Source organism: Phacochoerus africanus, chromosome 7 (assembly GCF_016906955.1).
Source record: "Phacochoerus africanus isolate WHEZ1 chromosome 7, ROS_Pafr_v1, whole genome shotgun sequence".
Taxonomy (NCBI): Eukaryota; Metazoa; Chordata; class Mammalia; order Artiodactyla; family Suidae; genus Phacochoerus; species Phacochoerus africanus.
In genome coordinates, this window is record NC_062550.1 from 68,731,004 (window position 1) to 68,743,884 (window position 12,881).

A 12,881-nucleotide genomic window follows, 5' to 3' on the forward strand; every position below is an offset into this window, starting at 1 on the left:
TCTTGGCTCATGAGGCTCAGATATTTAAAAAATGAGAATTAGATGCTCCAGAGCTACATCAGCAAAACTTCAGTCTGAGGGGTCCCAGCTGTCTTCATCAGCTTGAGTTGCTGCAACAAAATAACACCGACTGGGTGGCCAAATATGGACATTCATTTCTCACAGTTCTGGAGGCCATAAAGTTCAAGATTAAGGTGCCAGCAGATTTGGTTCTGGTGAGAAACACTGACTCCTATAACCCCTTTTTTATGTCTACGTGGAGGAGGGCTCCAGTGTTTTCCTCTTCTTATAAGGGCGCTAATCCCATCCCGGAAGCCCCACCCTCATGGCCTCACCTGAACCTCATTACCTCGCAGCACCCCTACCTCCTAATGCCATCACAATGGGAGGTAGGACTTCAACACATGTGTTCTGGAGGGAACAAAAACATTCAGTCCATAACACAAGCTTCTCTGGGTTTTTTTCATTAACCTATACCAAGATGCGTATGCAATTAAATAAAGAAATCTATACATGAAGTGGTCCTGATCTTCTCAGAGATTAGTTTTTTAGTTTGGGAGAGAAAACAGACTATATGCGTGCCTGGGTATTCCCTATGCGGTGCAAACTCTGTCAGAATTCAGAGCAAAAGGTCAGGCATCTCGGAGCCATCAAAGTAGGCTTTAATTAATTAATTAATTAATTAATTTTCTTTTTTTAGGGCCACATCCATGGCATGTGGAGGTTCCCAGGCTAGGGGTTGAATCAGAGCTACAGCTGCCGGTTGAATCAGAGCTACAGCTGCTACAGCTACAGTCACAACAACGTCAGATCCAAGCTGTGTCTGCGACGGCAACGCCAGATCCTTAACCCATTGAGTGAGGCCAGGGATCAGGCCTGCAACCTCGTGGTTCTTAGTCAGATTTGTTTCTGCTGTGCCACAATGGGAACTCCCCAGGCAGGCTTTATAAGCAGAGGAGTTTTTTCTAGGCTGGGTCTATGTCTTGAAAGAAGGCTGCCACCGCCACATGTAAGAAGTTGGCCTGCCATTATTTTGTTTAAAGTAACAGCTTCCCTTGGATATAGATTATCTTTTCTAAACCAATGACAGACTGACTAGGCTTATCAAAACACTTCCTGACTCAGGTGTTGCCATGGCAGTCTTGGACCAGCCTTGGGTCATGCCAAGGTCATGGCGAGAGCAGGGGCCCAGAATCTCTCTCCATCTGTTTAAAGGTCCCTGAGCCCTAGGTTTCTTGGGCCGAACAGAACCATTAGAATATATACTATCTGATCCTTTCTCCTGGGAAAACTACGCCAGTCACTGTTCCCAGTGTGACTGAAAGTTCTCCAGAAAAGTCTATTCGTTGGTCTTACTCAGAAACACACCAAGAGAGCTAAAGTTACAATGGAGAAAATTACATTTATCTGGAAGGAAAACCCTTTTTAGAGACTCCTACTTCTAGGAATGAGAATCTTTTTTTTTTTTTTTTAATTAAAAAAAAATTTTTTTTTGGTCTTTTTAGGGCCGTACCCACAGCATATGGAGGTTCCCAGGCTAGGAGTTGAATTGGAGCTGTAGCTGCCGGCCTACACCACAGCCACAGCAATGCAGGATCCAAGCTGTGTCTGTTGCTCATGGCAACACTGGATCCTTAACCCACTGAGCAGGGTCAGGGATCGAACCTAGTCGGGTTTGTTAACCACTGAGCCACGACCAGAACTCCGAATGAGAATCTTTAACATTGATTCGTAACGTTTTGCCATCCCAGTCCTCAGAATGGGTCTCATCATCACCTGCCATCAGTTAGGCTGTTTCTCTGTCCCCACAGTCTCAGAGGGCACCTGGGTGTGTGCTTTTTCTTGGAGGAGAGGAAGGAGAACATTGGCATCTCTCTGCTTAAGCCAGCCTCTAGTCATCAGTTAGGAAGTCATCGCTCTCGAGAACCTCAGCCCCCTGAAACAGTACCCTGTTCCCAGCTTTCTGACTGCAAGTCACTCGGTGATAGTCATCAGGCAAAGCTGGTGCAACACATGGCCGCTGTGGTCTAGGAGCTTACCATCTCCGAGAGAACACATTTGCTATGGACAAACATCCAGAAAATATAAAGACCTAAGAAAGATGTGCCAAAGCCACATCTGGCCCCTTTGAAGCCGAGAGACCAGCCCCCTCCACCACTGCTACAAAGGAAAGTCTCCATTCCCCTTCCAGCATCTGGGGAAGACACCTGTCTTTGTGATACACTTGGTATTCTGCTATGGATGGAATTGTGTGCAGCTTGTGGGCATGAGATGCCCATTTTTTCATCCCGGGGCATCTGCTCTACCACTTGGCACAGCCCCTCTGGACCCAGAAGTCTTTTTTGTTCAATTTCATTGAAGCATAGTTGATCTACAAGGTTGTGATAATTTCTGTTGTACATCAGAGCAATCTGGTCATACATATACGCAAATCCAGAAGTCGTTTTTTAGAGTGTAAGAGAGGCAAGAACTCAGGCATGCGTTTGGACAGTAGGTTGCGTCAACTCCATCAGCTTCATAGCAGGTAAAACTAACACACGGCTGTTTTCCTTGAAGGCTCAAATTTCCTTCTTTATGCTTGATGTGTGTTTAATATGCCACATTTTAGTGGATGGCATTTGCATAGTAGTTCATGAAGCTGAGCAAGTCACTTCCTATGTCTTACTGTCCCATCTTTTGATGAAAAAGATACAATAATACATAACCTATAATAGGATATTATATATATATAATGTGTATATATATATTATGTATGTGTGTCTGTGTGTGTGTGTATATATATATATATATATAAAATGTATATAGTTATAATAATGAAACAACCTCTAAGGTATAGTCATTTCAGCTCTAGCTCTGTGAACCTCTCCTCTGTTCAGTGAAACTGGTCATTGCCGATTCCAGTACAGGTCACTTTGGTTTCAAAAGGTTTTTCCTCGTTTCAGTTGCTGGTCTGCTAATGGACATGCACAACCCAATTGTGTAGTTGAATTCAGAGATGTAGAGCGAAAGTTCTTCCCTAGGGTCTTTTATCTTCAAAGTTCTCTCATTCTGCAGGCTCTGCTTTGAGTTCCTTCACACGAAATCACCGTGATTATGATCACTGGGTCTTCCACTCCCTACTCAGAGTCTACTCGCAGTGAACTAGACCTGTCCATTCCAGCACCTGGCGGTATCCTGATGTATGACAGAGTTGAGAAGCATGAAATAAGCAAGGAAAAAAGTATTTTATAGGCAAAAGAGAAGTGATAGTTGAGCCTGACAATGACGAAGGACCAGCTAAATTATAAAAATTAGACCCAGTGGTCTTTACCTCCTTGGTGGAGGCAGAGACTGTCTAATAGATCTGGGTTTAAATCCCAGCATCTCAGTATCCTCACTGTGTGACCTTGGGAAATTGATTCTAGAGAGACACATGGCTGCTAAAAATACAGCTTGGATATTTGCTCAGCTATCTAGAAAAGAGAAAATATGGGCCTCCAAGAAAGGAAGAACCATTCTTGGGGTTTGCAGGGAGCCAGGGTAAAGGAAATCATTCTCCCAGGTGCCCTAACGGATGTAAGGTCAAGTCTAGCAACCTTCCAAAAACATCACATGAACTGCTGGTGCTTGGGAGACATTGGCTTAGAACAGTGTTCTCGCCACTTAACTCCAAAGACCTCCACGGGGATGGCACAGATACCAGGCATATCCATGAATACTGTATAGCTGCCCTTTGGGACCTTGGATAAGTGTCTATAGGTTTCAGACATTTCCCTTGCTGCTCCTTAATCTGCTAGGTGCCCTGACAGAGCCAGCTCTGTCCAGCCACCATCCCCCAAACAGAAGTGTGTCCCACTTTTGCTAGACCTGCTTCAGAGACCCTGGAGATGGAGAAATGAGGTGCTTTCAAAGCAGCAAAACTGGGGACACTGGGTGCTTTAAAGGCAGCTCTGAGGCCAATGAGGACCTGACAATAGATAAAACTGAGGTTGTATGGTCCGGCCTTGGACTGTCCCCACTCACACAACCCCAGGCTCCCGGGGCCTGATGCAGTTGTGGCAGATGCTTTCCAGAGGGGAGCCAGGAGGTTTGAACATAACGGGTCCCAGAATAATGGTCACTGGAAGCTCCCTCTGAGATGACTTCAGATGTGGCTGGTGGCAGGGCAGAATCTGATCTTGTGCTATTTATTACCTGAGACCCTAATGGGGATCTTCCTCATCCCCCCACCACACACACACCCACACACACACCACTATTCCTGTATGCGTTTGTGCAAAATGGACTTGGATCCAAATGGCATGGTGCCCCCAGAACATGCCACCCTGTGCCCCAGCTCCTCCCTATAACTTTATCTCAAACTCAGCTCCAGTTTTCCATGAAGCAAAATTGGAAATAGCTTTCTATCATTCAGAGATGAATTTGTGTGTGTGTGTGTGTGTGTGTGTGTGAGTGAGTGAAAGAGAGAGAGAGAGAGGGTAAATGCTCTCTTTTTAAAATGCCCAGTTCTTCCCTGAGTGACTTCTGAGCTGGACAGAGCAGATTGATTAATACTTTGACTGCCAAAATGTCCCCCAACCCCTATTCTTGCTAGGAGCACCAGCTCACACCCCACCATAACCGCCATATATCCCTAGACACAGCCAGGAAAATTTTGTAAACTTGCTTCTATTTTTTGATAAATGTGATAAATATCATATTTCAAGACATAAAACAGTCTCTCTTTAAAGCCATCACAGGCAGGGGAGGTGCGTGTTCCCCTCTGATACACTGGGATCTGGCCGTGAATCAGAAGTTTAAGGAACACATCTGAATCCTGTCAGGTGTCAAGGGGAAGAATCCATAGCCCCAGGTTGATGTGTTTCTCTTCTTCAGCCCATCCTGGGCCTGGTCCTGCCTTCTTTCATGGGGCTCAAGGTATGTGGAGCCTGCATCTGTGGACCACTGCCCAGGGCCCCAGTTTCTGCAGCTGGGAGGCCAAGGTGTGGCCCAGGATCACCAGGGTCTCAGGGTGAGCCTGTGGGGCACAAGCAGAGGAAAGGCTCTGAGGCTTCCGGACAGAGTTTCCCAACCTTGTCATTAACAAGGGACAGAAAAATAACAGATGAAAAGGGTACAGGGGTAACATCAAAGGAGTTATTTTAACAAGCAAGTCCATCATAAGGTCGGAATCATAGTCTGAAGCTTTCCAAATGGCCCATCTGCATGTTATACAACTTGCAGGATTCCTCTTAAATCCTGCTTTTTGGGGACTTCCTTTATTCTTATTTTTTAATGGGCACTGAGATCTCCTGGAGGGAATTCCTGGGAAGGAGGGGCTCCTAAGAATTAGTTGTGGATTTTTGGACCCACTCCCAGGGTATTGCGTGGTGTCACAGTTGAGTTTCTGAGCCTAGGACTGTTCCTTCCTCACCCTCTGAAGGCTTTTTCCCCTCCACCCATCTCTTAACTGTTGATATTCCTTCTCCTCCACAGGAATCATTCATTTCTAGAGTTTCCATTGCTCTGTGATGATTCTCAGATCTCTAGCTCCAACCCAGATCTGTTTTCAGAGCTCTAGACCCAAGGAAAATACTGTTGCTTACTTGTAACCCTGGTTGTTTCCTCCTCCCCCCTTGTCTCTTGTGTCCCCCAGCTTAGCAAACTCCATCCACACACATGGCCAAGGACTCTGGTGAATAGCCTTGGTTCCTTTTCCCTTCCCAAGTGCAATTTCCCATCAACTTCTTAACTTCACCTCCTAAGTGTGTTTGAATCTGTTCACGTCCCGTCATGTCTATTGCTATAGTCCTAGCCTCAACTACCATAACCTCTCACTTAAATCCCTGCATCAGAAGGTTTACAAGGCCATCTTCACAAACTTGTGCTACCTTTCAAGTCACTTTTCATCACTTTCTCTCTCCTGCTCTCTGCTCCTAACATTTTTAACACCTTTTAGTCCTTGCAGTGAGCCATTCACACGCTGTCTTTGGCTGTTGCACAAATAATTCCCTCTGCCTGGAACACACCTTCCCATCACACCACTCTCTCTTTCCCATCTTAATTGAAACTATTTATTGTTCTTTGCTAAAGATGTAGCTGAGTTTTCTGATTACTGGTACCTGGAGGAAAAGTCTCCATTTGAGTTCTGGTTCTGTACCTCCCCTTCCTCTTTCCCCCTCTCCCTCCCTTCTTTTCCTTCCTTTTTTCTTGTCTCTCTCTTCTTCATGTTTTCTCTTCATCTCTCCTTCTATCCCTACTCTCAGACAAGATCTCAGTCATTTCCTCCTATTTGGCTTCAGAATCTTTAGCCTCCGTTTAGGCTTTTCTTAGTTTCTTCTGAGCACAGAACTATTTCTTGCTATTTTATTGTAACACATTTTATTTTACTGTTGCTTCCATGGATCTCAACTCATTCTTTATATCTGCCTGGGATGATGATGATAAGGACAACGATAAGACAATAATAGATTTATGGAGCTCTTAGCAGGTACCAAGCCCTACATGAAGCATGTTACATAGTTTATCTCCTTTAACTGACCCAACAGCCTCCTTAACATGTATGTCCTCATCTTATAGATAAGAAAACTAAAGGCTATGGAGTTGCAGTAACTTTCCCAAGAAAATGTAGTTGGTGAGATGTGAAACCGGCTTTTTCAACAACTATGTCATAACATCAGCGATCAGACTTTTACCCACTCTGCAATACTGCAGCTTCTTGATGACAAATGATATTAGACAAGACATTGATCAAAACATCATTTTGAATGATTGGATTTCACTAACTGTCAGAACACTTTCTAACAAGAGCGTGGGATGCCTAATGGTTTCCAGAGCCCTCCTTTGGAAATAGCTCCAGAAGGGTTGGGTGGTCTTGGGTGAGGATGTGAGTGTGGGGAGGATTCCTGCATTTGGGTGGAGCATGGATTTCATGATCCCTTTAAACTCTTCACATCCATTGTTCTCACTGCTCTACCATTCGTTCTCTTCCCACCATCTCCTAGAAGTTTTCTCTTGGATTGGCCAGCAGAACTAGGACCTTGCTCCTTCTCCTAATTTCCTTCTCTGTGTATTGTATATCAGTTGGAGGTAGGAAAAGACTGTATCTTTGACCTATTTTAGCATTTAATCTTAAAGATAATCGTAGATCACATCTACTGAATGCTTACAGCATCTAGATATTGGGCTAGGGATGGTATAAACATTGTTTCACTTCATCCTCATACCAACCCAGAGAGGCAGGGCTGTTCTTATCTTGTTCGGTATGCAGTTGGCTTTGTCCACTCAGGCAGCCATGACAAAATACCATAGACCAGGGGGGCTTATACAACAGAGGTGTATTTTCTCACCATTCCGAAGGCTGGAAAATCCAAGTTAAGGACGGGCAGTGTTTGTTTTCTAGGGAGGGCCTGACTTCCAGATGACTCCTTCCTCACTGTGACCTCATGTGGTAGAGAGAGAGGTCACCGTCTCTTCCTTTCCTTATAAGGTGAATAATCCTTTGGTTCCACCTTTATGACCTCATTTAGCCTTCATTACCTCCTAAGAGCCCTGTCTTCTGATATAGTCATGCTGGGGCTTTGAGCTTCACCATAGGAAAGGGGCATGGAAACTGTATGAGGGGCATACAGTTCACCCCGATGGACAACATTGAGCTTGGCTTTAATGGGCATATGATACTATTTATGCTATTAAGATATGAAAATATTGGAGCTTGGAAGATAGCATCTTACTAGTACTTTCTAAACACCTTTCCTCCCCCATGAAGAGGATGGATAGGTGACCTCTTAGACAATAGGGCTGTCTCAGCATTTGAAGGGAAGGGCCAACTCTCTTGTTGCTTATCAAACAGCGGAAAGAATTGTTTCTTTTTTTTTTTTTTTTTTTAATTTATGGCCATACGTGGGGCATGTGGAAGTTCCTGGGCCAGGGATTGAGTCAGAGCCACAGTTGGGACCTATGCTACACAGCCAAGGCAACACTGAGCCCTTAACCCACTGTTCTGGGCAGGGGATCAAACCCACACCTCCATGGCAACCTGAACTGCTGGAGTTGGATTCTTAACCCACTGTACCGTGGCAGGAACTCCAGTTCCTTTGGGTTTGAAGAAACCTCAACCTTTGCAAGGGGATCCTTTTATTATCCTGACAAAGGACCTCCTTGGATTGTCTTGAAGAGAAAAGTAGTCTCCTGAGATTTTCTATCTGTCTTTAGATACGAGATGGCCTCAGTATCAAAATTTAGCTCATTTTTCCTTTCTATTTTCAGACCTAAGCCCTATCCTCCAGAAGCTTTTGGTGACCGTCCCCTTTCTTTTCCAGGAAGCTAAAGAAACTATTTCGGAAGCTGAAAGATGAGACAGAACCCGGGGAAACTGACTCTACCCATTCAAAACATCCAGAGCAGTGGGATCTGGACTACAGCTTGGAGCCATATACTGGGCTGACTCCAGAGTACATGGAAATGAGTAAGAGCCTGGGGTCTTTCCTTCCACTGGGAGCGGGTTTGGCTAAGGAGTCAGGGAGAGCATCAGAGAAATGACTGGGGCAACCTCTGCTCCTTCCTGGGCTTCATGGCTGCACAGTGTCACCTTTCGTGCCACATGGAGGCTGAGGAGGATGGGGCAGAAAGAACCCTGGATGGAGAACTGGGAGCAGCTCAGCCCTGGCTTGGGACTAGGAAGATGCCTTCCTCCTCTTGGGCCTCTCCACCTCATCTGTGAAACGAGACATTTTGTCTCTCAGGTGCCTTCTCATGGTTTCTCTCACGAGAGGGCAGTAGTGGAGTCTGAAATTTAAGAATGCACTTTCCCTTAAGGAAGAGACAAGCAGTCCTCTGACACTCAGGGCAATGGTTTATGCATCTTTGACAAGGAGAGTATGGGAGAGTCCCTCCCTCGGGATCGGGTGAGGCTGGGCACTGGTCAGCATTTCTCCAGAAATGGTGGGGATGTCTTGGGTAGGGGGCGAGAGGAAGATTTCTAGTGGTAGAGTCTCATTGTTCCTGGACAAGGCTTGAAAGCAGGAGGCCGTGTAGCCACGAGTGGTTGGAAGCCACGAGTTCTCCATTATCAGCAGTGTCCCAACCTGAGCCAGCTGCCTTCAAACATTTGTAAATGTGTTTGAATAATCCTGTAATGTATTGTGAATAATCCTGAGCTTTTATTGGGGCTGAAGCCTGTTTCTAGAACTTGGAACTCATAAGTTGCAGACAGGACCAAGAGGTCAGGCACATTATCTAAACATCTGCTCAGTCTTGAGCATATGGAGGAACATCGGTCAGATCCAATGAAAGAGTCACCCAGTGCCACATGTCATTAGACCTAATGCTGTGTTTGTACAATGTTCGCCTCCTTTGGTTAATCCCTTTTCACAGGGGCCACCAATGCCTCTGTGTACCAGGTACCTCTCTCGTTATTTGATTGATTGATTGATTGATTTTTTTTTAGGGCCACACCTGCAACATACAGAGATTCCCAGGCTAGGGGTCGAATCGGAGCTACAGCTGCGGGCCTATGACAGTTACAGCCATGCCAGATCTGAGCCTACACCACAGCTCACGGCAATGCCAGATCTTTAACCCACTGAGCGAGGCCAGGGATCAAACCTGTATCCTCATGGATGCAAGTCAGATTCGTTTCCACTGAGCCACAATGGGAACTCCCTTCTTGTTATTTCTAATTGACGTTCATCCTCTCTGTTCATAAATTTGTGTGTGTGTGTGTGTGTATTAAGGGTACAGGGATGGACAGGGTCTCCGTTAGATGGTCAGTAAAGTCCAATTCTAGCCCTGGGTCTCCACAATTCCAGGCAAAGCTTGCGCTTTGTCATCTAAATAACTCTCCAGAGAAGAAAGTCATTATGTCTGCCTCAGGAACAATAAGCAAAAAAATATGAAGACCCCATTCGTGTAAACACACCAGGGACCTGTGCCGTGAGCTGTGGCGTAAGTCTCTGGTGTGGTTCACCTTTCGCTAAGTGCTGCCTCTAACCTGTCCCCAATGCTGAACCCGGTATTTACACTGCACGGATTTCGGATGTCATTCCGCAGCTGCCATCCTCAAAGAAGGGAATCACTGCCAGATTAGGGCTTCCCTTTGGGCAGCACTGACACCGGGTCTCCCGTAGCTCTGCCTTCCACCCTCCAGCCCCAGCCCCTCCCCCAGCACCCAGGTGTCTGTGCAGGTGTTACACGGCTGTCTGCCTGTCTGCCCAGAGAACTGGCCCTTTCAAAGCTCCCTCTTTGAGTGACTAAGAGCAGAGACTGGAGTTCCCTTTGTGGCGGGGTGGAAATGAATCCGACTAGTATCCATGAGGAGGCAGGTTAGATCCCTGGCCTTGCTCAGTGGGGTCAGGGATCTGGTGTTGCCGTGAGCTGTGGTGTGGGTTGCAGATGAGGCTTGGATCCTGCCTTGCTCTGGCTGTGACTGCAGGCCGGCAGCTGTAGCTCTGATTCAAAACCTCCATATGCCACGGGTGCAGCCCTAAAAAGCAAAAAAAGAAAAGAGAGAGAGTAGAGACCCTTGAGTCATACTCCTTGGGTTCAAATCCTGTCTCCATCCCCAGACAGCTGGATGGCATTGGGTAAGGGGTTTTATGTGTCTCTACTTCATGGAATTGTATTGCATGAATTAATAGCGGTGCAGCGAGTAGAAGAATGTGTAGCACATACGAAAGCTGTGTCAAGTGTCAAGTGTGATGTTTCTCCTAATGGTCTTGAAGTTCCCAGAAGGTAGGTGTTGGGAAACATCCTGTACTTTGTCAGCCACTGTCACTGAACAGAGACGCTCTACGGGTTCTGACTCAGGCAGTCACTCAGTAATGAGAAGAGGGAGGAAACAAGGCCTAGAAGACTCGGGGGCTTCTGCAGGAAGTTCACACCAACACTGTAGACAGTGAAATTCACTCCACAGATCAAACAAACATGTGAACTCCTTACGGGTTATAAGGGAACAAAACAACCATGAAACAAAGTTTGAAAATAGAGAAAAGAAGGGGACAGGTCTTCCCAGACTGTCCTCACTCAAGCCCAACATTGCTTAGCCTTGTGGTGTCATTTCGTAGGCTCTTTTTATTATTTTTGAATAACAGATATGATTTTAAAATTAAAGTATAATCATATACAAATTTGTTCCTCTTTTTACAGTTAGCATTATATGAATAAATATTTCCAGCTGGGCATGTGATATTCAAAACAAGTGGGTGCATAATCAATGATCCCTTCAGTAAATGGATCATCATTTATTTATGTATCTTCCAGTGAAGTGCACTGGAGGCTCATTTTCCAATCTTTCCCCTCTGTCTGTGATTCAGTATTATTACGTTCAGGCATATAAGATATTTTCCACATTTAGTAATTCTTTCCTTGAGATAGACTCCTATAGATGCGATGACTAGATCTAAGGGATGGCCATTGTGGTTTTTTTTTTTCTCTCTCTCTTCTTACAGCTGTACCTGGGACATATGGAAGTTCCCAGGGCTACACTGCAGTCATAGCAAAAGCGGGTTCGAGCCACATTTACAACCCATACTACAGCTTGTGGCAATGCCGGATCTTTAAACCACTGAGCAAAGCCAGGGATCGAACCCACATCCTCACAGAGACAACATCAGGTCCTTAACCCACCAAGCCACAGTGGGAACTCCCATTGTGTGGTTCTTGCCTCATTTAACCAAATTGCTTTCTGAAAGAATTAGACCAGCTCCCTTCACTGCAGACAATGTATGAAACAGTCTTCCAATGGATGCAAATTATTTCATGCCCTGAAGTCAAGTGATATGAAAGAATGATCATTGTGCAGTCACTTTGAGAGTCCCAGCCCCCTATGCCCACCTCGTTGACCTGGATATTCCAGACTCGTCCTTTAAGACTTAGCTTTGCAGAGTTCCCGCCATGGCTCAATGGAAATGAATCTGACTAACATCCATGAGGACGCAGTTTCAATCCCTGGCCCTGCTCAGTGGGTTAAGTATGCAGTGTTGCCGTGAGCTGTGGCATAGGTCGCAGATGAGGCTTGGATCTGGTGTTGCTGTGGCTGTGGTGTAAGCCAGCAACTAACAGCTCTGATTCAACCCCTAGCCTGGGAAGCTCCATATGCTGCGGGTGCAGCCCTAAAAAGACCGAAAAAAAAAAAAGAAGAAGAAGAAGACTTAGCTTTGCACAAGGCTTCCTCTGCAAAGTCTTCCTGGACCAAGCCCCATCCCTCCTGAGAGGAATCATTTACTATTTGCTTTTCTGTCCCAGCATTGCCTTTGGCGCACACGCTGATGGTGTATCTTGCAGAATTATGGTGATATTGCCCATATAGCTCTTCTTCTGAAGACCCATCTGGTACATTCTAAAGAGTGGTGAGTGGGGACCGTGACTTTTCACATCCTCCAGAGCTCAGCACTTTCCTGGCACAATAATAGGCACTCGGTATGTCTGGTGAACAAAGACCAGTGAGGGAATTAATGCATTTATCCATTAATGAGAGGTTTCTTAACAGAGATAAGTTTTTAATCATTTTAAGTGGAGAGGAGTTCCCATCGTGGCGCAGTGGTTAACGAATCCGACTGGGAACCATGAGGTTGTGGGTTTGGTCCCTGCCCTTGCTCAGTGGGTTAAGGATCCGGCGTTGCTGTGAGCTGTGGTGTAGGTTGCAGACGCAGCTCGGATCCCGCGTTGCTGTGGCTCTGGCGTAGGCTGGTGGCTACAGGTCTGATTCGACCCCTAGCGTGGGAACCTCCATATGCCGTGGGAGCAGCCCAAAGAAATAGCAAAAAGACAAAAAAAAAAAAAAGTGGAGAGCAAAGGATCATGTTCAAAGCCGGGCTTGGGAGGAGATTGGACCTGATCCCTGAGTTCTCCTTTGGTTCTGAGGGTTTACATATTAATAATCAGAATCAGGGAGAGGATTCCAAGGCAAAGGACACTCCAAAGAG

The 12,881-nt window shown here is 45.8% G+C and overlaps 1 protein-coding gene across 1 annotated transcript in view; it reads left to right on the forward strand.

The window, feature by feature from the left end:
* Positions 1-12,881, forward strand: part of ANO2 (anoctamin 2) — a 346,820-nt gene that overhangs the window by 301,745 nt on the left and 32,194 nt on the right. Inside the window, exon 20 of the mRNA XM_047787771.1 lies at positions 8,280-8,425. Coding sequence (XP_047643727.1) covers positions 8,280-8,425 — 146 coding nt within the window. The remainder of the gene's footprint in view (positions 1-8,279; positions 8,426-12,881) is intronic.